Source organism: Embiotoca jacksoni, unplaced genomic scaffold (assembly GCF_022577435.1).
Source record: "Embiotoca jacksoni isolate LCO1_2020_lvr unplaced genomic scaffold, fEmbJac1.0.p SCAF_16, whole genome shotgun sequence".
In the NCBI taxonomy this organism is placed as follows: domain Eukaryota; kingdom Metazoa; phylum Chordata; class Actinopteri; family Embiotocidae; genus Embiotoca; species Embiotoca jacksoni.
Window position 1 is genome coordinate 6,336,797 of NW_027185296.1, and position 27,521 is coordinate 6,364,317.

General features: G+C 41.1%; 2 protein-coding genes across 7 annotated transcripts in view; one reads left to right on the top strand and one right to left on the bottom strand.

The window, feature by feature from the left end:
* The window catches only part of cers1 (ceramide synthase 1), a 30,887-nt gene extending 17,927 nt beyond the window's left edge, over positions 1-12,960 (top strand). For both annotated transcript variants that reach the window (XM_069150519.1, XM_069150520.1), the window contains 6 exons: positions 1,567-1,726; positions 4,852-5,032; positions 5,341-5,502; positions 5,689-5,836; positions 5,974-6,134; positions 8,599-12,960. In XM_069150519.1, coding sequence (XP_069006620.1) covers positions 1,567-1,726; positions 4,852-5,032; positions 5,341-5,502; positions 5,689-5,836; positions 5,974-6,134; positions 8,599-8,641 — 855 coding nt within the window. In that variant the 3' untranslated portion in view covers positions 8,642-12,960. The remainder of the gene's footprint in view (positions 1-1,566; positions 1,727-4,851; positions 5,033-5,340; positions 5,503-5,688; positions 5,837-5,973; positions 6,135-8,598) is intronic.
* ncln (nicalin) lies at positions 12,709-25,405 on the bottom strand. 5 transcript variants are annotated; one of them, XM_069150517.1, is made up of 16 exons: positions 25,352-25,405; positions 24,878-25,229; positions 23,919-24,109; positions 22,706-22,850; positions 22,529-22,623; positions 19,861-19,941; positions 19,030-19,133; positions 18,093-18,181; positions 17,703-17,842; positions 17,059-17,285; positions 16,631-16,718; positions 16,493-16,531; positions 16,151-16,311; positions 15,840-15,893; positions 15,521-15,599; positions 12,709-14,882 (listed from the first exon to the last, which is right to left on the bottom strand). In XM_069150517.1, exons 2-16 carry the CDS (start codon positions 25,050-25,052, stop codon positions 14,820-14,822), a joined length of 1,731 nt encoding a protein of 576 aa, XP_069006618.1. In that variant the 5' UTR covers positions 25,053-25,229; positions 25,352-25,405; the 3' UTR covers positions 12,709-14,819. The 5 variants fall into 5 exon arrangements, with proteins under 5 accessions (XP_069006618.1, XP_069006617.1, XP_069006615.1 ...); XM_069150516.1 differs by having other exon boundaries at positions 16,151-16,314; XM_069150514.1 differs by having other exon boundaries at positions 16,493-16,539; positions 16,630-16,718.
* Positions 25,406-27,521: the final 2,116 nt, after the last annotated feature.

Here is a 27,521-nt window from a genome sequence, read left to right on the forward strand (position 1 = left end):
CTTAGCCATTCTTTGATTACTATGTTTCCCCCCCCCCATGTCTTTAAATTGATTGTTGATTGATTATGTCAGAGGCCACAGAAAGAAGGAAAATGTAGACAAACGGTGGGAATGAGGGGACAGTGAGTCTGGCGAGGGCAAGCAGGAAGATAATAAAGACCCCACGAGCAAGTGAGTTAATGGGTGGGGTTATATTATCAAGCTACATCAGTACATCAGGAGCCTTCTCTTCCACTTCCTCTCTTGCTGCTTGCAGAGCAAACCATAAGCTGACTTGTGAAAGACACATTTCTGTGGGCAGACAGTCACATGTTGGTGTTGCACTGTAGCTTGTTGTGTACTGTTGGCTGTCAGGGAGACTCTGACATACAGGGATAAAGGGAATGAATGTGTTGATGTTGAGGAATTCAATATTTTTATGTTTATGTTTCAATTTCTGCCAAAAACAGACATCTGCAATCTAAAAAAAACATCCCAACACTGTCAGTAATGCTGGCAGCCAATAGTAGTGAGTCATCTTACACTTTGTATCCAAATATCAACATAAACTTCTCCAATTTATAATGAAATACACTTTAAAGAGAACAGCTTGCCGTCAGTGATATCAGTATCACAGTTTACATTTTTTGTGCATCAAATTTGTTTCTGTCTACTTTTCTTTGTCTTATTTAGTTTAGTTTTTGACCGGACAGCAACAGCAGGGCCAGTCGTATAAACACGGACATCTGTCACTGACTAAGTTACACCATTGGTTGGCCCAATGTCGTAACTTCCTGTATCTATTTCAAATTAAAAGCTCCCATTTCAAACTAAAAGCCCTGTAAGGCTTCATACACGGTCCATTTTTATCCTACATTTTGACCCTGTCTTGTTGGTGGTAGTTCAACGGTTTGTAGAAATTTACAACAGTCCTGTTGATGTCTTTATTTTAACTCTGATGTGTTTCAGCTGGTCAAACTCCTGCTGTTTCTTGCTGTATGTTACTGCTCTCAAAAAAAAGGATGAACTATTTTGAAAAAGTACACTTGGTTGCTTACAATGAGCGCCTTTATGGTAATGCTGTTGAACTGTATTGCTTTAAACTGAGAGAGATGTTTATATTATTTTGTCAATCCCACTTCAGGATTGACTAAATATTAGAAACAGCTCTCAGTTCGGTTAAACTATGCAGACAACTTAACTTTATAACCCTCATGATGGTAGGTGTGATTGTGGTGCTGTCGTATTTGACTTCTGTAGTTTTAGCCTAGTAATAAACTGATATCTTAGTTTATCAAATTTGACACTAAGTGCAATAAAACCTGTTTTTTTTTCTCAGCATTTGTAGTAACGCCGCCAAACGAAGACTAACTGAATGATGATTTCAGCAGCTCAGCAGCCAAAAAGTGCTTTAACACGCTGTGAACAATGGGTGGAGTGAATTGCCTGCTTCACCACACATATTTAATTTGAAGTAATGTAAAAGAAAACCATCTAAATGAATCAGTTGTGTCCTGGCAGCTCACTGTGGAAGCAATCCCTCTCCTCTGTCTGACTGTGGTTGTGGTCTCTGCTCTGTCCCTGCAGCCTCTCGCACAGTGGTGCAAGCTGCTGCCCAAAGATGCTGCCAAGATGCCGGAGAGCGCGTGGAAGCTGGTCTTCTACACCATGTCGTGGTCCTACACCACCTACCTGCTCTTCTTCACCTCCTACTCCTTTTTCCACGACCCGCCCTCTGTCTTCTACAGTAAGAGACACAACAGTGAACTAATAATGTTGTTTAAAGTTACCCTTTTTTTGTAATTATTTAGCACGTGCGCTGTCCTTTTTAGGACCTGTTTATCGAGTCACCTTAATAGCAACAACTGAAATTACGTTCTATTATTTACTTAATGGAAATTGAGGATTAAGGCTAAAAGAAAGCGAGCAGTCTATTTATTTGAAGCTAATCATATCAGATTAATGCTGGAAAAGCATTAATAATAGTTTTGTGCCTGACTCTATGTCTTAAACTTTTAGAGACTGCGTCGGGGTAAATTGCAACTTTGAGTATTCAAATAGGCAGATATTTAAAGCACTTCATGCAGGATGTGCAGCTTGCTGGTTCGTGCATTTTCTGAGCCTTTTATTGGTCTTCCCTTCCTGTTGTTCTTTAACGATGGCTCATGGTTGTTAATACAAGAAAACACACATTTGTTATTCACTAGGTTCAGTCCAACATCAATAGCAGAAGCTATAAGTTACATGCTTTATTTATTTATTCCAGATCATATTGAGTTCTGTCCTGACATTTATTAGAAATGATCTGCATAATGGCACCAAATGGAGAACAGAGACGGAGAACTTGTGCGATGCTTATCACTGCATTGCCGGTGGAGGATGCATGCACACGGGGGATTTCAAAGATGATTCAGTGATGTCTTCTAAAGTCTCTCCGCCTCTTCCATCAGACACGGAGGTGTCAGGGCTCCTGAGTGGAGCTCGCAAAGGCTAGTTGACAGCGCAAGGTTCATCTTTAGTAGCTGTCAGCCTGAGACAAGTACATAAGCGTTGTAATAAGGCTGGGCTGAGAAGAAGTTGGGAGGAAGAGAGAGACACAGTGACCTGAAGCTATTGAGAGAATTAGTAAAATTAAGAGAAATCAAAGCACAGTGACAGAACTGAGGAGGGTGGTGTGTCTGCATCCTGAAGAAAAGAGAGGACAAAAGCTTCAGTCTCCAGCAGAAAAAAAAAGAGCTCCAGTTCCCTTGCCTCATCTTGGCAGCTCTGCTGTTGTGATCCATCAAGCAGCCCTCTTCTTAATGTTTAATGACGGAAGGTCTGATCAATAAACATTACACACGGCCCGCACGTAACCCCATCTCACTAGAGACAGACCCTACTCAAACATTGGAGGAGAAAGTTTCCGTCCAACATCCGATAGGTTTCAGAGACACATGCCAGCCGGGGAGCCATAACATACATTTGGCCTGTTTTTCTCTCAGTACTTTAGAAATGCTCCTTTATTCTCCTGAGAGTTAACTTGATCCCTCCTCTCATATAAGCACTCAGTTGACCCTGCACATCTGGTACCCGCCCCTACCGGAAGTGCATATATATATATACCACTATTATAGTGTATTTATGTCCGTGTGTGTGTGTGTGTGTGTGTGTGTGTGTGTGTGTGTGTGTGTGTGTGTGTGTGTGTGTGCGCGCGCAACACATTTATCATCTGCAGCAGATGAAGACTCAATTACTTCCCCTTTTACTGTGGTGGAATAACTGCACTGCTATGAATTACAGAAACTATTCCTTTAAATTTAATTAAAGTGTGCACAAAACTAAGTCTAAATCATTAAAGATGACACTTAGAATTTTTGGGATATTTAATATCTTTAAAAATCCTTTTGCAAATCCATTAAAAAAAACATAATGACACTGAATAATGAAACCATTATTACATTTAACCTTTAACCATTTCATTCCTTTAGTAAGAGTTTTGTTTGACATTAAGTTGAGTCGCTTCAACCGACTCAACTTATGTACGGTTTAGCGTACATATGTACTGCGTTGGATGGTTTTCAGATTTCAATGATACTGTAAAAACTGATCTTGAAAGATGTCATCTGAAACAGGACAGCACAGTCGACCACGTTTTTGCACAGACAAACCAAGTGGCTCCACAGCGCAAGCTTGTACTGACAAACAGTGAGCCTGATGTTTCCAACTGTGTTACAGTTATGATACAGTTGCCTCCCCCCCATGTTACCTTGCGAGCAGTTATGTAAGATCCTCATTTACAAACAAGAAATGAGATAACAAAAAGAAACATAATATACCTCTCTACATGTATTTTAATAATACAAAACCTTTCATTTTGACCCTGCATCTGGATCAAAAAGTATCCATTGATAGTAAATCATTTTCTAATAAGAGCCATAATTTTTGCATACTGCATACTTTACATGGAGGACTTGTGCAGTTTTATGTGAGTTAAGTGTCATGTTGCTGCCACCTGTAGACAGAATATCATTACATGTACGGTGTGTTTATGTGAAATAAGTCATGGCTACAATATATAGTAAAACAGTGTGGCATAATCATGCACAAATTTCATGTATCAACTTTGGTGAAAAGGAAAAAAAAAGATTGATGGGGAAAAAAAAAAAAAGGAAAAATTTTCAGTTTACAATTTATGAACTTAATGAAAGTGCTGTGTCAGGAGCTGTCTCCAAAACTAATACCATTCTTGACCTAAGGCCTACGTTGTCCTCAAATTTGTATGAAATCTTGCAATTTTGTTTTGGGACGTTATGTTTCCAAAAACAGGATCCTGGGGGGTCGGTCGTTCGGAAACATGTGACACAAAACTCACTGACAACAAAGCAGTAACAAAAGGGCCCTTTTGGGTTCCGGAAAGGAGGCTGCGGGAGTAGAAGTCCCCACCGGCTCCCACTAAGTCTGTAAAATTGGACCCAAACAAACAAAATCCAAGTTGGGAATCACTGGGAAGAGGAACAGAATATGAATTTGAAGTGGGATGAAGGTTGCAATAAAGAAAAAGAAAAAAAGCATCAACACTTCAAACACATATGAAACCAGACATTGTACTAAAGGTGTTGTAGACACACAAACTGATGACCAAACCAACCTCTTTATAAAGCCTCCCAGCCAGGCTGGTTACCGCAAGGTGAGGGGAAGATCACAGGTGCAACAAATTGCTCCTGATGAGCCACGGTGAGTGAGCCCATAACCTCTGATCATAACAACATGATACTAACAAACACGGAAAGAAAGAGGACCACCGCAGTCGACAGTATGTGATCTTATGCAACCAGGATAAAACATGTCATCATTCATCCCCCTCCCTCATCATTTGACCTCTTCCTCCAGACTGGAAGAGTGGCATGTTAGTGCCTACAGACATCGCCATAGCCTACCTGATCCAGGGCAGCTTCTATGGACACTCCATCTATGCCACTGTGTACATGGACGCATGGAGGAAGGACTCTGCTGTCATGGTGGTGCACCACATCATCACGCTGGCACTCATCTGCTTCTCCTACGCCTTCAGGTATTCTCATCACACTAACAAAAATGCACTTTTAAGCAGGTATTCAGCTCAATAGTCACGACAAGACAGCAGACGCACAGCCGCATGAAAGAGCATGGATACAATTAAATGCAAGTAAAATGCAAATTAAGTGAAAAAAAAAAAACCCGATTGCTACACCTGGTAACGGAGACAGAAACATGACTTCAAAATCATGCATCATATTTGATCCATCTTTTGCTCTCGGTACTTGTCTGTACAATATCCTGTAGGACTATATCTGTACTAGATATACGTAGAAACTGTACCGTGTGTTGTCTGCCGCTCAGATACCACAACGTGGGGATTCTGGTGTTATTCCTGCACGACATCAATGACATCCAGCTGGAGTTCACCAAGCTCAACATCTACCTGAAGTCCAGAGGAGGAGGCTATTATCTGCTCAACGATGTGCTGTCCAACATGGGCTCTGTCAGCTTCAGCATCACCTGGTGAGATTTTACACACACAACACACACACACACACACACACACACACACACACACACACACACATACACACACATAGTCCAATGTTTTGTAGTCTTGACAGTTTCATTGGTTTTCTGTCTGAATACACTGAATAAATGTTCATTTCTATTCCTGGTGTTTCTTGTCTTCCCGTCTTCATCTCTCAGGTTCTGGTTCCGTCTCTACTGGTTCCCTCTAAAAGTGCTGTATGCCACGTGTGTGTCCAGCCTCCAGTCGGTCCCCAACATCCCCTTCTACTTCTTCTTCAACGCTCTTCTCTTCGCCCTGCTGCTCATGAACATCTACTGGTTCCTGGTGAGGACGCAATGTTTTTTTTTTTTATTCATTCAAAATCCAGAAAGCATTTAAGAGTCCATTGCATTGAAAACTGTCACAATATATGTCTTAATCTGATCTCTCTGCTTCCTGTCTCCGTCCCGTCTTTTGTGCAGTTCATTGTGGTTTTCGTGGTGAAGGTGCTAAAGATGAAGGAGGTGAACGATGTCAGGGAGTACGAGGATGAGGACAGCAGCAAGGCGGCAGCGAACCTGCTCAGAGAGTCTCAGGCAGAAAACAAGGATGATGATGCTGGACATCACAACTCTGCCCAGGGGTGAGCAGCACCCTCACACCCCGTCTTCTCTTTCAGTCCACATCTGAAGGTGGAAAATTAACGACCATCAGCTGCTGGCAGATTTTTTTTTTTTCCACGTTAATATATTGTGAGTTTTAAGACACATTGTTATGGAGAGCATGAACTACAGTGAAGAGCGGGCCTCTTTCAGTCTTACAGGTTTTACACCCAGAGCACCACCTAATGCTGACGCCACAAGACAGAGATCTAGGCTTCACTGATATTTTTTTATTATTATTTATTATATAAAGAAACATATGATAAAGTGTATTTAAAGTACATGAATACACATCAGCCGTACGCATTTGTAATATGCTTAGTATTGTGAACAAAGAATACTGAGCCAGGCTAACTGCTCTGTGAGGCTGTACGTAAGCACGGAGGCGCTTTGAGCTCGAGGCTGGAGCCAGCATGTCAACATGCTCGCGATGGCGACGGCAGCTTCGTGAGGTTCAGCAGGAAGAATGTTTACCATGTTTACCATCTTAGTTAAGCATGGTAGCATGCCAACAGTTGCTAATTAGCAACGAACACATAGTGCTGCTGAGGCTGATGGGAGTTGCTGGCATGACCAAGAAAAAAAACGCTTTCTTATAAATATGGCCAAAAAAAACTTGAATCATTTAGTCAGCTCGGACGCTGTAGATTTAAAAAGGATAATAAACAACAGCCTTATCAAAATTAAAATATGCTATTTACCTTTAAAAAAAAAACCAAAAAAAACACATTCAAAATCATTTCAATGGCACGCTGACTTGTTATAGTAAGAATGGATCCTCTTTGCGCTTTGGTTTATCGGGTACGATCGATTGCTAAATCCAAGTTTTGTAAGATTTATTTATCTGACTCATTATGTCAGCATCCCATGTATTCGTATTTGTTATGAGTGCAAATCACTGTTGCAGGTTTGTATTTAAATTATTATTATTATTTTTTTTTTTTTGGTATGTGCTTCATCCTCTAACGGGCTACGCACATACTCATGGAACTGGTGTTACGCCCTGTAACTACTATTTTTGTGTGATTTAACTTGTGTCCTGGGAGGCTGCTGTTGCTGCTGCTCAGAAAAAGTTAGTCTTGGTTTAATATATTGTACAATTGCATACAAAGTGAAGCTAGGTTGACACAGTAGCCAATCAAACTCTTACACTTTTGTTCTTGTTGTCAACCACATTCTGCACTATATTTAAGTTGGAATCACTTCCCACTGGAGTGATATAAGCTCAAATACATCCTTGACAACATGAAACTGGTTTCTATGGGAAATTGTGGTATTTGGATTTCATGGTGCCACTGGTACGACTTAAAGCCGCTGTTTTTTTTTAGACATAAGCAAGTAACTGATAACATTTTTACAGCACAACCAGGGAACATTGAATATATATCTGTTGCTGTCGTGCCAAATTGTTATAGATGCAAAAATAAAAGTGAATTTTTAACATTTTAATCTTTTTTTTTTTTTTTTTTTTTTTTTTACATTATATGTAGGTATGTTTAGCTTTTTAGCTCTACGCTTTAGGTAACAAACAAAAGTCTAAGCTAAGTGGTTTTCTAGTTCACGGCTGAAGACGCTGGAGCGTTAATCACGATCTCATTCACTATTGTATTTCTTTTGTTTTACAGAAAAAGTCTAGTCAGCTTTGGTTGATAAATATTGTGTGTTTAATCACAATTGTAGTGCCTGTGTCATGTCAGTAAAATTTCACAACTTATTTAAGCAGTTACAGTAATAATTATTTTCCTCTACAAGAGGAAAGTGACTTGAATAATCTACAGATTTACACTGTGGAGCGACTATATTACACAGTACAGAGGTCATTTCTAATGTGTCTGTCAGTCGTCAGCACTTTGTCAGAGTGAGCTTCGAACAAGAAAACGCTCTGATTTAAACCAAAGTGCATCTGTTTGTGCTCTTATCTGAACGTATGGATTCATCTGTCTTTATCTGAGGAGCTGCCTCGTGGCTGATTGCCATGTGCATCCCTATCATCGGCTGCCAGTTATCATGGTAGCCTTTGACCACGGCAGCTCAGAGGACTCCGATGCTGCTGTTGTCTTCTTCACTCAGCCTCCCTTATTGTCACACAAAAAAACTGCCTAAAACTGCCTTGTTTGTGATTGTAATTCAAAGATTTCATAATTGAAGTCAGTACAGAGTCTGTTCTAGCCTGCACTTCCTCCTCTCCTGAAGGCAGGTGTAGCTGCACAGGGAGCAGATCTCCCACTGAGCTTGTGTAAGCAGCAGCACTCAGATGGGATCAAACAGCCCGGGAACATATGGAGATTATGTGGCGCTCCTTATCTGCGTGGCCTTGAACATGTCTGATATCCTAGGTGCCCGCTAATGCCTCACATCTGCTGATCGCCACAGCTGACAACCCTCTTCTCACCCTCTCATGCCCTTCTCTTTCCTCTCTCTTGTGTTTCCCTTTTCTTTTTGCAGGAAGCACGTGCAGAACGGGATCACTAAGGAGAAGCATCTATAACGAGCTCTCCGTCGCCACCACCTGGCACTGGGCTACAAGTACACGTGAGACAAGACACCCTCCTTGGAAAGCTCATGCTCAGAGCGTGGTTGAAGGGAAGAGCGTCACAAAAACAAAACGAAGGAAAATACCATGTTAGGCTGCGAGCGATGAGTTTTTATTCTTATTTGTTTTATTAGAACATTTCATTTCCACACTGTCATTTTCACTTGTTTTATTAGAGCACTGTGAATGTTATTGCAGCCGACTTTTTTGTCTTACTGTTGTTAACTTTACATTTTATAGACTCCGTAGAAACAAACCAGTTTGAGTGTGAGTGTGACTGGGACTGTACAGCAGTAGTACAGGGTGTCATAGTCATTACATCACCCTTAACGGCGCCGCAACATGCAGACAAGGAACAATTTAGGCCTGTAATGGTTCTATAGACACGTAGAGCTGTAGTAACCTTTAGTAACCTGGCAAACAAGCAATATGCTAGTTCTGTCGGGGTGACATGTCTCCTCATAAATTCCTCTCCCTCCTTCCCCTGTCTTCAAACTCCATCCATCCTTTTTGGCTTAAAATATGAGGATAAAAAAAAAAAAAAAAGTAAAAAAGAAAATCATCATTCAGTGATGCAGGAGAGCCGGCCTGGCACTGTTTGGTGCTGCTTCACCACATGTTTTGATTTTCATATTATTGCACAAGTCAGTAGTGGACCGTGCAGCTCTGGCCCCCCGGCGTCCATTAGTTTGAATTAAAAAGCCAGGTGTGTGTGTGTGTGTGTGTGCGCGTGCGTGTGTGTGTGTGTGTGTGTGTGTGTGTGTGTGTGTGTGTGTGTTTCGGGACATGAAGTGTACGGATGTAGCCGAGTCTTTTAAAGTCAAAAAACATTTCAACTCTCAGTTTGTCTCTTGTACTGACGGTCAAAAGACATTGGGAATATTCACTTGGCATTCCTGTGTGTAAAAAGCTTTTCTTTTCTTTTTTTCCTTCCTGTCGTTACTCAATGTGTGTTGCAAAGCATCTGTTGCTGCACTGACATGAAGGCATACAAGCGGATTGCTGGTTTAATGACAGCAAATAGCTAGAATTGATTGACTGGGTTTCAGTGTCATCCTCATGATTTTGTTTGTTTGTTAAGGACATAGATCTGAATCATATTTATAACCGGGTCACAGGTGGTGGCGGTTGTTGGTTTCACAGAAAAATTGGAGCAATAGCCCAGAACTTGTGTAAAGATAAAAATCAGTATGATAGAAACACTATGTATGCACATTATGGTAATCAGGAATGCATGACATTGGAATGACTTTGGAAATATGCTATGAAATTGTCAAAAATCCTCTAGCTATGTAATCATCATGTCTATTAATGTTTCATCTGATCTTGTTTGAAGCAGCGCTGACCACTGAACACACAATGTGATGAATATAATGTGTGGCAGACCTTCCTGTGCCATTAAATGTGGGTCTAGACACTGCAGCTCACAAAAGAGCCTCAGACACACATTTAGAGACAGGAACGAATGAAATTTATCACATTAATTCCACCTTTTTGAGGGTTTTTATTCTATTTGAATCTTAATTTGAACACATCAAATCAAACTACAGTGGTCTGACCTCGCTGGTTCACTGTGTGTGGAAACAATGGTAACAACTGCTGCACCTGTAGAAAAGAAGGGATATTTCTAATCATTTTACCTTTTCGATCAAATTCAAGCTTTTGTTTCGATGAACAGCATGCTTGTGCTGCTGGAGCAGGCCGCAGATGTCGTCTGTCCATAGGAGTTTTTGTTTTGTCTGTCTTCCACAGTCCCCGAATTTTAACATTCGGGGCGGATAGTTAAAAGTAACTTTTAATTTGACATTAAACTATCCCTATTATTGTTGTAGTTCAGGTTATACTTGTTGATTTCTTTTCTTCTTTTTTGGGGGGGAAGAATTGCTGCTGTTATTTTTCTTGTGAGAGCACTGTTTGTATTCCAGATGTATTGTTGTTTTTCTGCTGTGTGCGAGTTGATGATAGTCTGCTCAGATATTTTTCAGGGACCAGTGAGTCGTTTTCTTCACCGTCATCACAAACATCTGGATTTTAGTCTCTGATCTCTTTCTTTTTAATTTGAACGCTGGCTCACACTCATTTTTTACTGTAGTCATCACGCGTGTACTGTAGGTAACACGGTTTATTCAACATATTGCTTCCCTCCTGTTCAACTGTGAGACTAGATTATCCATCGTTTCCTGGTATTGTTGTTATATGAGGACAGTGAAGTTTGCAGCAAACCCACAAAGACCTGTTATCTGGATTAGGTGTGAGTCCTCCCTTAGGTCTGACATGGTACAGAAAGCTTTCTCCCGCTACAAACAGTGCTCTGACGAGTAACTACAACTCGGGCTGGGCAACATCATTCTGTAAACCACGAGACAATATACATTTCCTATACTGTTTACAACGTGGTTTCTATCATTTTTAACAGCTCAGGTTGTATTCAGCTTCTATGGGCAATGTTTTTGATCAATAAACTGTTTAACGGCACCATTTAAAGAATACTTTTAATTTAGAGTACTTTTTCCAAGTATTGACACTGCTGGATTACCCCAAAACAAGCATTCATGATTGGTTATTTTGCCCAATTTCTCAATTAATTTTCAATTTCAATTAAAAGTTCAAATTAGCAGCACTGACTTTATTAGAAAAACATTCACTATACGTGCCCATGATTGGAATTGACCCCTTAATTCAATTGACTTCCATGAAAATTGGAAATATAAAATTATCTGTATCATGATGGTAGAGTTTGATCCACATTTCCAACCCGACCACTTCTAAGATGATTGAACTATCCAAAGTGGAAGGAAAAACATTTTCGTGTTTTTTTTTTTTTTTTTTTGTATAGATTTGATTTGGCGTACTCTTACATTTGATACAACAGTGGCTTACAGTTGAGATCATTTTTGGTTAAAGTCGTCGGAAGCATGTCACGTGTGAAGCTCAGTTCAGTCAGACTACTCACCTTTACTGAATTATGTAAATGTGTGGAGTTGACATTTGGCTCTCACCTCGTCACTCCTGAATAAAGTACACTGAGCTCAAAACTGAGAAAATCAGAGAGTGAGGATAAAAAGTGTTTAGAAAGGTATCAGCATAATTGGCAGGAACACTTTATTACAAAGGCTGCAGTGGATTTGTGTTGCAGTGAGTGGAGTATAAACTCCCTGTTTCCATATATTAAGATCAGCAAAATAAAGTGACTGGTGTCTGGTAAAAGACCACTTTACTGCTAAAGCTGTGGAGGATTAACCATACTGTTAGAGCTGCGGTCGTTTTGTGTTGAAGTATGCTACATAACAGACCCTGTCAAATAATTTGAGGACTATTGATTAAAAGCAGGAAGAATGACAGGGCTAAAGGCTGCAGTGGATTTATCTGGAAATATTCAGTCTTATACATCGATGTCTAGACCCCACAGTAGTCATTTCAAAACACAAAGGTCAGAAGAGAAAAGGTCGGGCAGTGACAGTAATGAAAGAAGAATTGTGGTTTCCAGTATGAAGCGCGAGTCATCTTTCTGAACTGACTCTCAGTTTCTGCTCCATCATGACCCAAAGTATCTTCATTCATGCTTTGATTGTGCCAAAATGTCCACCCAAACCATGAGGCAAGTGTTTGTGGGAGCTGTTGATGAGTGAAGAGGTGAGCTGGCAGAGTGTGGCAGGCAGAAAAGCCCTGCAGGTATTTCTTATACATTGCACTGTAATTTATTAGTATTATTTTTATTCTACGAGATCAAAATTTAAAAAAAAGGGAGAATTTGGGAATTTTTATGACTACAACTGAAGGATCATAAACTAAATCTCTAATTTAAAGCATGTTTTACTGATTTTTGGACCATTGATACACACTGTAAACTACACAAATTACCCTGAGTTTTTCAAACTGAATTTGACCACTTTCTAAAATACTTGATAAAGACGCGTACTTGCTCTTTTGTAATACAATTTTAATACCATTTCAGCCAATGTTATCGTTTCATTTTTTTCTCAAAATAAAACATGTCAGTAAACAAGACACGTTCTAAGTGATTTTTTTTTTTTTTTTTTTGTCATTTATTTATTTAAATCACAACCGATATCATTTTCATTGCAAAGATCAAGTGTCGTGGATGAAACACAGTTCAGAGCAGAGGAGAGTTCATTTCAGTGCACAAATGAAAACAAATAAATTAAAGGTCATATGTACCACACAGTGATTTCCCTCGTGTTGGTAATCTTAAAAAAAAAAAAAAATCCTGTCATTGTTACCATGGTGACTGCAGGTGTGGGGGGGGAGGGAGAGTGGAGAGAGGTCACAGGTCATGCATTGAAACATGGAAAACAAATAAACACCATTCAGCCACAAGAAAAGGTGAAGGCAGCACAGAAGTATTCATTTTACACACCAATATTTAATGAAAAGTACTATTCTAAGTGTTTAAGATATTTTTTTCCCATAAATGTTCAACCTTGTGTGTTATTGCCCATTTCAAGACATCCAGTGTTTAAATACTGCAGTGCTGCTTTGACCAAAATCTTACCAAGGCTATAAAAATGTCTGATTTTGCTTGTCAACAAAAGGTCTCACTCGTAACATGTTAGTGCTGATAAAATGGAGTGAAGGGGGCGTTTTATCTGCTCCAGATCTGTTGGCAAAGGACCAAACACCAAACACAAATGTGTTCTGATTAGGTAAGAAAACGTGTTCGTTGCAGTGACCTTTTGTAACGAGGCCTCAGACGAGGAGACCCAGCACTACTTGTTTTGTTTTTTTTCTCAATTCAGGATTTACAAAAGAAAAGACTTGATCGGTAAAAATGAGACACAGCAAGTCACACAACCCTCGACTGCAGAAAGAAGTGACACGAAAAGCAAGAAGGAAAACGCAGGGGCGAAAATTTCTATCATAATACACCTACATTAAATGGGGCGATTCACACGTTAATATCTTCTGGCGAGGAATTTTCTATCATTCGTTTCTTTTAATAAAATTCTCTACCAAGGCAATGGCATTAAGAATATCTAAACTCTACTTCACATTTCAGTTCAACATCTCGTCTTTTCCGTAAACAGTATTTGTGTTCAAGGAGTCTGTGTCACTGTGTTTGAAGGAAAAGTTCAGGTTTTTTCAGGTCTTTTTCAACACAATAGACACATGCAGATATGTAATCTGAAAAAGGGATTGATCTTTCCTCCTGTCTGAACAAGTACTCAATGTACTTTATTTTCTGTGTTCCAGTAAATAGAAACTGAGTGTATGATTAGTGTTTCTCACTATTTTCTGACATTTAGTGATAAACTGAATAACTGAAAAGGGACTCTTAATATTAGTAATGAAAAATAATTGTTAAACGCAACCTTAGAGAAATTAAAGACAAAAATCAGTCATCTCTGTGCAAAAATGCATTCTTAAGTTTATCTGAAGCCGATGAGAGCTTTCAGCAATATAAGTTATTAAAGTCAATCGTCAAAGATGCATTTCTTAAATTTTAAAACTGTTTTCATGGACAGTGTTTCCTGCTGTGGGGGAAGGATGGTCACAGAGGAAATATCAAACCAAACAGGGTGAAAGAACATTTTCAATGATCAATTAAGTCTTTCAGAATACAAGAGGGCAGGTGAGACGTGCCAAAGAAGACTTGAAGAGTGTGAACCCATCCTGTGACAAGAAGGTTGGTGAACGCATTCTAACAAAAACAAATTGTGGGCTCTACTCTGTGTGGTCGGTTTCTCCCTGTAGCTGCCTGAGACCACACACGGCAACAGTTTGGCTCGTAAAGTACACCGAGAGGAGCGATGAAGAGTGATCGGTACAGCATGTGGACCTGTGAGGTGCGGACAGATGATTAGCATCCCTCATGAGGGCTAAATCATGAAATATCTCCAACACAAGGGACTTAGACCAATGACAAAACATCTGAGTGAAAGATGATTCCTGATTATTGTGGTCCATGAGACCCGATGGATCGAGTTGGCAGCACGACAGGATCTGACATCATAGTTTGTGCATCAGGATGAAGAAATGGAAGTGATTCTGCTGGTTTGAAAACCACCATGAGAGGAGCAGCCCGGTCTAGCTTCTGCAATTTGACTGGCTAGAGTTTATTGATCTGAGGAAAAGGGTACAGTAGGGCCTGGGGAAAAAAAAGGTGTTGTGCACCTTAGTGGGCCTTGGCCTTGGGCTGGGTGATTCTACGGACAACACTGTACAGGACTCCGAAGTTCTGTGAAGAAACCACAAGAGAAGAGACCGGTGACGAGTTTGGCACATGATATTGATTACGTTTTTTGACAAAAATGGGAATTCGTTTAAGACCAATTTCAGTCATTTGTAGAACCTGATTGATATACGAGCTGATATTGGCCTATCATAAATATATCAGTATCTATGAATCTGTTGACCGATATGGAAACTATATTTTACAGAACATAATGCAGAAAAAGAGGCTCGGGGTAGATAAGAAACTGTTTTAAATGTTTTTGTTTTTTTTAGTTATTAATAACCATTAAATTCCCAGTGACGTTTACTGGTTCGGTGCGTCAGTGTGGACAGTAAAATGTAAAACATCCTGTCTCCTTGACATGTCTTTGTCCAAGTGTGAAAAGTATTTGACAACCACATCGGAGGGATCATTCCAAAACGTGTCTGCACATGTCTTTGCCGTGTTTTATTTCATTTTCCTGCAAACATGCGTCATCGGTGCGTAGTCCCATGACATGCTGGCTCACGATGTCTTGTGTAAAAGCTAGATTTGCCTCGGTGATAGAAACGCTGCCGGCTTAACCGCAGAACAACAACGCCCCCAATTCTGCGTTGGTACCTTTTGTACAGAACAGCGAGGCGGAACAACTAGTGACTTACCTGGATAGCCAGATACATCAACCCTAAGTAGGCTGCGATGCAGACTGCCAGCAGCAGGTCAAAGATCGCCGGCTTCACTCTGAGAGGAAGAGGAAAACACCAGATAAAGAGAAGAGGCCACACGAGGGATTTCAAAAGGAGAGGCAGTCAAGCATGACCTTTGACACGACACGTTTCATAAGGGAAGTTTTAATGTTTCAATTTGATCTTTTTTTTTTTCCAACCAAAGTCTGAAAAAATGAACTCTGGAAAAATGAAACCAGAAAAGTGAGCTGCAGCGCTTTTACAAAGCTACAATAAATCGGTGAAGAATCCTCACCTGTAAGCATTCATGGTCTGCTTCAGCTGGTCGTAGAACACAAACTCTGGATCCCTGAAGACAAAGTTAAAAAAACTGTCACTTTGACATTGTGACAATGGAACCAGATCAGAATATAGAACACATATTACAACTCTGATTTCAGGAAATATACTGGATAAAATCCTGTGACAATATATTTTTAGTAAGTAACGTCACAGCCGATGCGACAGCCAGGTTTCTTCCTCTTTATTGCTTCAAGACGGATTTGACTACAAGATGTTCACATAAAAAACGTCTGTGTTTTCTGCTTGTCTTCACCCTTTCTTTACCTTTTGTCAGCTTTGACGTAGTGCCTCTTCACATCCTTGAGGTAGCGTCCGAGGTGATATTCCAGAGTGGACACCACGCTGCTGTCTTTGTCCACCAGCTGAGCAGCTCGGGGCTGCGCTGTGAGCCAGTCCACCACCGCTGACAACTGCTCCTCCTGCACCTGCTGACATGAGCCACAAATTAAATCACAATAGAGACACACGAGCACACGAGAGTCCGCAAAGGATCAATTTAGAGTGTTTCTTTACTGCCAAATGACTACTAAGGATTAAACCTGTGTCACTCAGTTTGTATGAATGAAGTATGAGATTGAAGGTAAAAGGTGAGTTTAAGTGACGTACCATTTGTTCCGTGAATATCTGCAGGTCTCCAGGTGCCCCCTTCGAAGCCAGAAGAACGAAAAGATCCACATTATTTGCAGGATATAGGCAAAACGTCTAGAATTTCCCCGCGATGCACAATTTCCTCATTCCGTTTACCTTTTCAGTGAGGTTATAAATGACTCTGGCGAGCGCCTCTGCCACTACCTTGGTGTTCCTGCCGAGCTTCTTCACATCTACATGAGGCCTGCGAGACACAAACACAAGTTTGCAAAAAGTTAGCGTAAGGAAACACTGAGAGATCAGAGGAGAGAGAGCGGAAACCCTGCGCTGCAAAGGAGCGAGAGGTGAGAGAGAGGTGACAGATTTCAGTTTCACAGAGAACGTTTGAGAAAAGACAGGATAAATGATTTACTGACAGAAAGACAGACAGCTCGAGGAGGTGAAACTACCACAATGACTGATGGTGTAAAAATGGAAATGAAACAATTATGACATGAAAGACCACAACTGTCTGCTTGGAATGGAAACTTTTTTTTTTTTGGGGTGATTTGAGACTTTTGAGAGACTTGCAGTAATGAACCCACCCAGCAGGGGGCTCTCCCGCTCCGTGGCGAGAGATGGGGGACACTGACTGCACGTCCATGATGCTGGAGCGCTGAGCCAGGCGGTGAGAAGGCAGATGCGACAGAGTGAAGGCCGGCAGGCGGCGGATCCCGAAGCGCTCGTGCTCCCAGGCCAGCATGTCGTCGGCCAGGTTGATTTTCTTGTGGACCATGGAGAACTTGACCTCCGGGTACTGACTTGTAACCACCTGGGAGGGAACATCCACATTTATAGCATCAATACATGCTCCAGTTGTAATCGTTTATAGCGGGGAGGAGGGGAAAATCTGTAGGAATTTGACGACAAATATATTCTTACAAGAGTATTTTTTATTCCTATACTTGAAACTCTGCATACATCAGTTGGTATTTCTAATGAAAACTCACAAATGAACTCAGCAGCATATGTGCTCTGGTTTCAAACTCACATGATGCGACTCATTAATAAAATAAATTGTTGCTGCCATGTTAAAGGGGATATGCTGATTTTGCACACCCATTTACATGTATATGTGTATACATGTGTATGTAGGTTATGGGATGAGTACAATGCATGCCATTAACAGAAGAGTCTATTTTGACCCGTTTTGTCAGTAATTTATGGAATCAAGTGTCTGAGTTTTTACCATCTCCAGTTCTTTGAGCAGAGAATACTGAGGGGTTCCCTCTTTAGGAGGTTTGGACACGTGGAGGTGCATAGAGTCTCCGTTCCCCAAAGTGTCCAGACACAACACGAAGGCGACATTGTCCTGCAGCAGACTGGAGTCTATTCAGGAAGAACGAAATACATTCATAAATATGGAAGATATACAAAAGTCACGTAACAGCATGTAGTAAAGTTACTGCTTATGTTCAAGTGAGAGGGCACGGTGATCGACTCTGTTCTGGTTTGGCTGCAAATGATATTCTCTAATCAGATGTTGAGGATTGTATTATTATTGGAACAATGAACCAAATCCAGCTGCTGAATACTTCTGATCTCTCTGCAGGTTGTGTGCGAGACGACTGAACTGTACCCGTGTGGTCCAGATTGTCCTCCAGCCATCGTTTGGTTCCCTGGTAGTTAAACTTTCCTCCACCGGATACAAAGAACAGCAGGTTGTACCTGAACACACAACACCAAATCAGACATGAGAAATCTACAGGAGAATGATGCGAGTGATAAAGGTGTGTGCGTGATATAGGATATGTAGACAGCTGTCAAGTGGAGAAAATAAATCACAGAGTGTTTTCTAAAATGATGGAGCTGTTAAGTGAGTAGTGCTGACAGCACATTTACAGTAATGTGTACTTTCAAACAAGTGATTCCTTCCAATCAGCTCATTAAGTACATTCCGACATGAGGATGAGTCGGTGTCATATTACTCACTGGTCTGAGTGTTTAACGCAGTCAGATGTGATTCTTATTGCTGACCAAGTGCACAGATAATTCAATATAGTTCTCAAAAAGCCTTCACAGCAGGACACTAACCATAACAAATGAGACGGACACAAGAAATAGAATTTGGCTTATGTTCACGTGAACAACTGAGGTCAGCAATCAATACCGCCTCTACCGATTCGTCATATATACAGTGCATAAAGTGAGTAGAGCAGGGAGCTTCAGTGAGGGGTCTACGTAAACATGGATGTGTATAAAATATAATAAATGATCATTTCTATGTTGATAAAACCTACCCAAAAAAAACAACCTCTCAGGTGTGTTGATATCTGAGCTAAGAAGATAAACATGATCACAAACCTGTCTAATGTGAAAATAGATAGATATTTTGACTTGTCATAACACCATGACAGTGAGCGTGGCTGCAAAATAACACAAGCATGAAAACAATTTACCGAAGAGGAAAGCAGTTGTCTTTAACGTTATCAGCTACTATCAGCTATCAGTTCATTTCCTGCTATGAAGAGCCAAAATGTCCGGTGTGAAAAATGTCTACAGGCGTCACTACTCACGCAGCGTGTGTCCTCTTGTAGGTGTAGAGTTTGGAGAAGAGGCGAGCCAGCTCTAGCAGCATGGATACTCCACTCCCGTTTGAGTCCGCTCCGTATGACAGCCACTGGACACAACAACACACACAGTCTGATTACTTCACTCTCTCGTTTTACTGGCAGCTATGTGGAATTTAATGTCTTATTTCCTGAACTATTACAGGATACAGGGTTCCCACTCAAGTCAAATGTCAAATTCCCTGAATTTCACTGACTAGAAGGCTGAATTTCCACGACCTTTAATGAACTGAAAAACTTTTCTGTCATCTTACTCTTAACACTCAGTCTTTGAAGTCATCACTTTGTGGCCAAAGCTGTTGAAATTTACATGACACGCATTCGTGGAGTGTTTGCCTTTGTTAGCAGGTACAAGAAAAAGCATCTTCACGAAGTTATTGCCAGTTGTTGATGAGCAGAAAGAGGATAAAACACCTCAAGAAATACGGAAAATAAAGTAATCAAAAACATTATGTTTGGATAAATGGCAACTAAAATGTAAACATGCTACAAACGAATTTCCCTGATCGTCCATGACTTGGCCCAAACAATGATCAAATCCTCCCTGACCTCCCATATCAGGAGAAGAGTTTTTAAAATGACATGATATTCCAGAAATTCAATGACCAGTGGAAACCGAGAGGATTAAGTACGAGTTTTATGCGTCAATACATTATCCCACTTAACTAAATCATGTGGATATTTGCTGGCAAAATATTTTTGCTGCTAATCTCTCAATGTTGTGAAGATGTCAGAAATGATGAAGACAGAAAAAAAAAAAAGAATCGGCGAACATACTGGAGCAACACCAAAGGAGTCATAGTGAGCCACCATAACAATCGTGGGCAGGTCCTCTCCTCCGACTCCAGCCAGACGACCCTGGTGAACAAAACAAAGAACATCAAACTATCAGCAATTACAAAAAAATAAAGAAAGTGGAGACAAAATCTCTGCAGCTTCAGATTCCGCTAATGGTAACGCCACCTCTGTGCCAGTCTGCTAAACCTCTGCGGTCTGACTGAACCACTTTTTACTTCTGTTTTTTTTACACAAAACTCAGATTATGAAGTTCTGAAGTAAAATCACAATCCTGCCTTGTTTTGAAGCATTTCTGACTGATGGTTTGATTCACACTTCCCCTCATCAAGATCCTTTTAGGAGCATTTAGTCTTTAACGCACTCCATAACACTTTGCAGCTACACACACAATTACAGTTTGAATAGAAAATAACGTTGAGCACAAAGTAATTTAAAGCCCATCAGGCTGTCATGCTACAGTGTTTAAATGTCTGTATCCATAAGCACTAAAATATGTGTAGTCTAAACGTAAACATCAAAATGCACATAATTACACTGTAATTCATGGAAATCATTTCTGTGTAAGAGCACAAACACCCCGGATGAAGTTGAAGTAATCCCTAATGCTCAAATCCTCAGCGTCCAGCCAACACAAAAGTTTTTGTTCAGGAATTTAAGCCCACCCACATATTAAGAAAAATGCAGGCTGGGCACTCAGAGGCAGCACACTGAGCGGTAAAACTAATAACACAAGATCGACTGTCACAGCTTCAGGGACCAAGAGGTTCTCTCTGTCCACCTCGGAAGCGGAGACACAGTTATTTTATGAATCTCTCTTCTCTTGTCAGCAGGTTCTTCTGAAGTATTAGTACATTGTTGGGCCTCAAGGTTTTGTTATAACCTCCTTTTAGCGACAGGTTAGAGTCCACAGCGACACAGTGAAGTGAATTAAGTACTATATCCTCAATGAATAAACATGTAATCGTCATTTCATTTTTTTTTTTTTTTTTTAGTTGATCTCAATCTGTTTTACCTTACAAGGCTCTGGGTTCACAAGATCATGAGATAACAGGAGAATCTATCCTGTCAGGGTTCAAGTTATGCGTTTCTCACAGTGGTGAGGAACAACTAGCAGCTACGAGGGAGGTTTAGATGTGACGACATGCCAAATAATTATCCTCAGGTAGATCCACAGAGGCCTTTTGTTGTGTTTCCTCTTCAGCGCACTCCTACTACGTCATATGGTTAATCGATGTGATTGGTTGATGTTCGCTCACGACATATGGCGATAGACAGACAGTTAATCCAATCACCTGCAATGTTTTTTTTTTTTTTTTAAATGAGTGCCCGTGTTAATGTAACATCATCCCGTATCCCTCTTTCCAGAGCTTCAGAGGGTATTTGACAGTAAATTGGGGCGACTTGATAGCCGAGTGGTTATAGTGAATACCACGAGTTCAAATACTCTGAGCAGTGAGTGCCCGGTTTGACTTCTGTCTGGCCTCACCTTGGCTTCATGTCACTCCACTGCTCTAATTCCCTTCATTTCCTGTCTATCTCCACTGTCACTGTTAAATTAAGGATAAATAAATTATCTTAACATTGCTTGTGCATTCTTTTTACCATTTGAAGTTGGTTCTTCCCAAAACGTTTTTAAAATGCCACAAACTGAATGAATAATAAAAATAGAAGATCCAGTGGAGCTCAGTAGGCAGAGTGAGACAGTGAGACAGTCCTTTGAGGAGTGAGACAGTCCTCTGAGGAGTAAGACAGCGAGACAGCCCTCTGAGGAGTAAGACAGCAAGACAGTCCTCTGAGGAGTAAGACAGCGAGACAGCCCTCTGAAGAGTGAGACAGCGAGACAGTCCTCTGAGGCAGAGTGTTCAGAGACCGACAAACCTCTGTGTCTTTTATATATTAGGTATATTTTAATTTCACTGTTTTTTTACTGATATCATCCAACAACAGGGACTGATTGATGCACTAAAGCATTGCACTTGTTGCTTACTTAAAAGATCTGACAGTAAACCTACTTCTCGCATTGAATTATGATTTTATATTTATTTCTTATTTCCTCTTTAGTCCGTTTGACACCTCCAGGGCTGCAGGTGAAATGATAAGACGAAAACGTTCATATAAGTCATGAGAATACATCTAATAATAAAGTATTTTTCTGAAATATCCTCATGTAATAATTCAGATTTCCCTGTGCGTGTTATGGTAAGGTGATATTATAGGCGAAGTCTTTCAACTTCAATTTTTTTTTGCTCACCCTTTCATCACTCAGCAGCTGCAGCTCTGCTGCTTTCAGTCTGGATTATGTGTGTAACTTCATTCCAGTTTTATTAATTTATAGTTTGCACCTTGTTTATAAAATATGTGGCTCTGCTGTCAGTACACTTGTCCATGTTTGTGATTGGTCAGATGCTCAAACACCTCCCCCTTTATGTGAACGCGCTCAGAGCCAACAGCCTGAGTTAACGGAGAAAGCTGAGAACCACCGTCGTAGTACCGATTATCTGACTGCGTGTTTCCGCTTTGTTGAGCCAGCTCAGGCAAAGAAAGCCTGGGTATGTTGAACTTGCTTCGTAGTACTAATCTGGTCTATGTGTGTCAGCCAGCTCATTCAGTCACAGGTCTATTCAGATTCAGATTATAGCTCACTCACCTCTAAACTGGTGATGGCCCAGTCACTGATGGCTTTGCTCTGAGCTCCACTGGTCACCATCTGAAAGCCGTTGGCTGTGGCCGTGTGCAGCAGGACTATAGAAGACACACACAATACCACAGTCACAAATGTTGTTTAAATACGCTGATTGATCATCACACGTGCCTCAGTCTCTACCTTCAGCTGCCGATAAGGAGCCCTGTGAGGAGGAGGAGGTCAGTGTTTGAGTGTAGATGGACAGCAGCTCATCGTCCTCCATGGCAAAGTAGACGGGGACGATGGTCTCGGTGGCCAACATCTCCGGCTCTAACTCCATGAACTGCTGCAGAGGGTAAAGAGTGGGGGAAAAGCAGGTTTATTAAGAAAAGACACTCAAACTGAAAGTGGAAATATAATGCAAGCGCCTCATCACTACATTTAGAGCTTCGCAATTATGGCCAAAATGATAATCACCATTATGTTAATCAATATTACCATTATTCATCGATTTCAGGGAAATAATATTTTCATTGCATTTTCACGTTATTGAACAAAGCACTGCTTTCACTTCCATGTTGTGCTACATTCTTACCGATGTAATTTTTGCATCAAAGTAAGACAGTGAATGATGATCTTTTTGAGGGACTAACAATTTGGCCTCTGCTCCAGAAATATTATTCTTGTTTTGCGGGTCTGTTCTCTGCTGAACATTACGCCTCTTCAGGCTGCCGCTGCAGAGTGTGCACGTATGACAGCCCTCAAAAGAGCAGTCAAAACATCTCGACTGTGCCTCGGTGGATTGCTGACTCTTAATTTAGGAAACACTTTGATTTGATATGCAGCAGATAACACGTTTTAAGCGTGAATATTGTGGTCAATTCCACTAACTGTGCAGCCCTGTTTGTGTTGTGAGAGGAGTGTTAGTGATGGCAGGAAGCAACGGGAGACAAACTGCTTTACAAAGTAATCCAGTTTTTCTAGAAGAAAATCTGCCTCTACAATAAGTCACCAAAACATCAAATGCCAACTGCTGCTGCTTTCCAGAAGATTCCCACTCATAAAGCGGGAGGTTTAATGAGTCGCAACGTGTACAACATGACAATATTCAATCTCTGTAACAGGTTACAAACATCACAAATTCATGGTTTTGTCACAATTCTGCCCCTGAATGCTTTACTTTGCTTTAGAGTCACACTAAATGTGATCAAGCTGAATGAAAATCTTTACGTGTTTCACAGGAAACCCGAACTACCAAGTATATTACAAAAAAAAAAAAAAAAAGATTTTTGGAGTTGGGAGGGGAACAGCTCACTAATTGATTCCCAAAGCAATGTTTGCGCTGGGACAGGTGAAGGACTAAAACCGGGACGCGGTCAAGACCGTGATTTGTGGCAGTAAAGTGTGTTATTACCTGAACTATGTCTTGCGGCATAGCAGACATGTTCTTGGGCAGGATGATGACCACGGCTCCCGCTGACTGACGCAGGGCTTTCTGGTACTTGTCATACGAGAAGTCCGCCAGCCGCATGATGACACAGCGACGACTTAGTACCTCGGCCTCCACAGTGCGGGCCTCCGTGTTCAGGATGGCATTCCTGGTACCTGAGGACACAACACACACACACACACACACACACACACACACACACACACACACACACACACACACACACACACACAGGTTGTCAATTCTGATGCAGCGCTGGGAAAACAGCATTGGATGTGTTGAACTGGCATTTATCAAACGCTATGAAGCTGCAGGACAAAGACTATAAGAGGAGGCTTTAGATCGGGGATCTATTTGTCTGGTATCTTCCATTAATTTCAGTCTAACAGCTGTGACACGGACACTGGGGGGGGAAAAAAAACAAAACTGTGAACACACAGAAGTTGTTTCCCTTTGTCACACTGTGTGGATGAAGGGTAATGCTGTATTGTACCCAGTCTTTCTTCAATGTATAAAAGGAGGATCTTGAATGGCATCATTGTGGAGGGGAAAGGTCCTGCCTGTCCCGTCTAACTCACCTTTACACTTTCTAGTGTTGCTAAGCCAATAAATAATGAACACTGACAGTCATGACGAAGGATCCGTCATAAAGGGACACACATTTATTTATTTTTGTATCCCTGCACTCTGGTTTCATGATTTAATGAGTAATGAGTGGTTTGGTTGCAGGAACTGAAGCTGTCTCGCTGCTGCCCACAAGCCAAGCTTAGCAACATTAGCAGCTAACTAGCCAGCTAGCCGCTGCACGCTGTCATTGAAACGTCACTTCAGGTGAGTTCACACCTGCTGGAAACCACGACGACGAGGCTCAGTGGGAGTTTGCAGCTCAGAGATTCAGGTCATTGACGGATCGCACGTCTTACCGTACGGCTGTCCCTGCAGGTCGTACTGCTGCATGCGGTACACCGTGAACTCGTGCGCCGCCTCGGCCGGCAGCGGCGACACCAGGATCAGCACGGCGGGGATAAACACGATGAAGGTGAGGGGGAACGAAGACTTGAACATGTTGTCGAACACTTCACTGGCCTCCTCAAACATGGTGTCGGTTGTATTGAGCGCAGAGCTGCAGACAAAACGAGTCGTCGAGCTGTCACCCTCCTTTCTTTTTTCTTTTCTTTTTTTTTAGCAACTGACAGCCGTTGAGCTAGGTGGCCAAACCGAACCGCAGCGACATTGTGATCAGGCGGAAAACTTGGGACGAGCCGCCTCTCTGGACTTGGGACGACAACAAATGAAATAACACTGTTAGTTTATGAATGTGGACTTCGAGGTGCGCAGTGGACTGGAAGGCGTGTGTTTATTTAGAATATTCATGCGATAAACAAAATATTTCCTACCGAGTTGAGTTGAGGGTCCTTCAGGGATCCTGTAGGACCGCTATAAACTAACAGGCGTGGATTATTTAGTGACGGTAGGTGGCGCTGTGCACCACAGAAACCTGGAACCGGGAATAACGCGAAGAAGAAGAAGGAGGAGGATTTATAAATTGATGTTTACAATGACGGTTTAGACATTTTACATACAGTCTGGTTCAAAGCAGACATTTATAATTGTCCTTTCATGTAAACCCATCACTTGCATTCAGACAGCCATATATACTGTGGCCAGGAGTCCTCCTGCAGCTTTTTGTCTGGTTTTAGTTGGAGAAATTGCCAACCACAAGGCTTAATCCTAATCTTTTTGTTCATATCCAGATGCTTGATTTGAGCAAAAAACAAAAAAACAAACAAAGGCACAAAAAAAAAAAAAAAAGATTTTTGCCGAGTGAAATCTATAATACAATCCCACTTTTATTATATATATATATCCATTTACTATATTAACATTTATATATTAAAAAGGGCTCTGCTGTCCTTTATCTGTGTCCCTCTATTGTTCACCACAGGATCTTGCATCAAAATGTAAGTTTCTCATTACCCTGGAGGACTACTTCCACCCCTGATCATCCAATCTGATGCAAATGCTTGTATCAGATTGGATGATTCAGCCTAACTTTGATCTGCCATATGTCAATTATGTGTACATTTGTGACCTAAATGGTTTTTAGTATTTATATTTAAAGAAAAAAAACCTCAAATTCTCTTCCTGTAAAATGTTCAAAACATTTTTGCTGACTCATTTTGCACTTGGTTGCACATACATAAACATCCAATCAAATGAAATCACCCCAGTGTCACAAGTAGCTTTGTATATATATATATATTTTTTTTTTAAACAGAGCGAGAGATCTAAAAGTCTCTTCACACTGGAAGACTAAACAGTTTATAGTCGTGTGTAAATATCAAACAGGTGTAGGGATTTGAAATCAGAGAACTTGGCCTGATTTTAGTGATAGAGGAAAAGTAATGGTACATTTTGACCAAAGGTTTATATCATAAAAAAAAACAGTTACAAAAATTTAAAAGCTTGAGTCCAGAAGGGAAGAGCTGAAAACTATATTCTCTCTCTCCCCTCCATCTCTCGCTCCCCTAGGGCTGCTCTGCTAAGTGGGAGATTAATGCTGATATGATGTCCTGCCATCCCACTTAATGGACCTTGGCGTCATTATTTCCTGTTGTATGAGTAATCCATGCCCAAGCTGGTGAGAGGAAAAGCAGCAAACAGTGCACAAAGCCAATTTAGCGTGGATGTTGACGCTCATTGTAATGATTTCACATTATTGAGAAGTGATCATCTAGAGATCCGCGGACATGACCCAGCTTCTGCTTGACGGAAGAAAACAAAATGCTCCTGACCAAAGTAGAAAAGAACAATTGTTCAGAGAGGAAAATAATGTTGTGTGGTCGGTGCGTGAGTGGCACTGCGGCAGTCACATCACATGAATCTAATTCCTCAAAATTCATAACATCTCGTTATCACAAATCACCCGACACAGTGGTTCAGCAGAGATGCATGTGGTCATGTTTTTTTACTTGATGTTTCCATGTCCTAAAAACTTTTTTTTTTGATGCACTCTACAATGGAGACTGAGTGATAAAAGTTAAAGGAAATAACACGCACACACATAAACTTATGAGCTGTTCAGTGTCCTCATTTCCTTTCACTGCTCCTGGGAATGTCCTGAATCAGACCAGCCTCTGCTCCCGACCCCGGGGCCACAGAGAAACACTTTCTCTGTGCAAACCACACAAAAGATGCAGTCAACGTGTGTGTCGGGGTAAGTACCACGGATTAACAGGAGATTATCTACCGAGCTGTAAGTAAGCAATTTCTGTGTAGCATGCCTGTGTAAATTGCCCCCCTCCCGCTGGTTTATGGCCCTGTCCCATTCTCGGAGGATGCTGTCATTTTCCCACCACGCTGCTTCAGCCGCTCCACGACGAGGTCAGAATCACAGAATACCAAAGACACACAGTGAGAGGGGAGCGCCTCCTGGCCCGAGCTCTCCACACAGACATCAACATCAACACACAATGGTGGTCTTTTTTTTTTTTTAACTAAAACCCTGAAGTAAGTACTGAGTCATTCACTCCTTGAAACACCAGCAGCTGTAATCCTCTTGTTAAT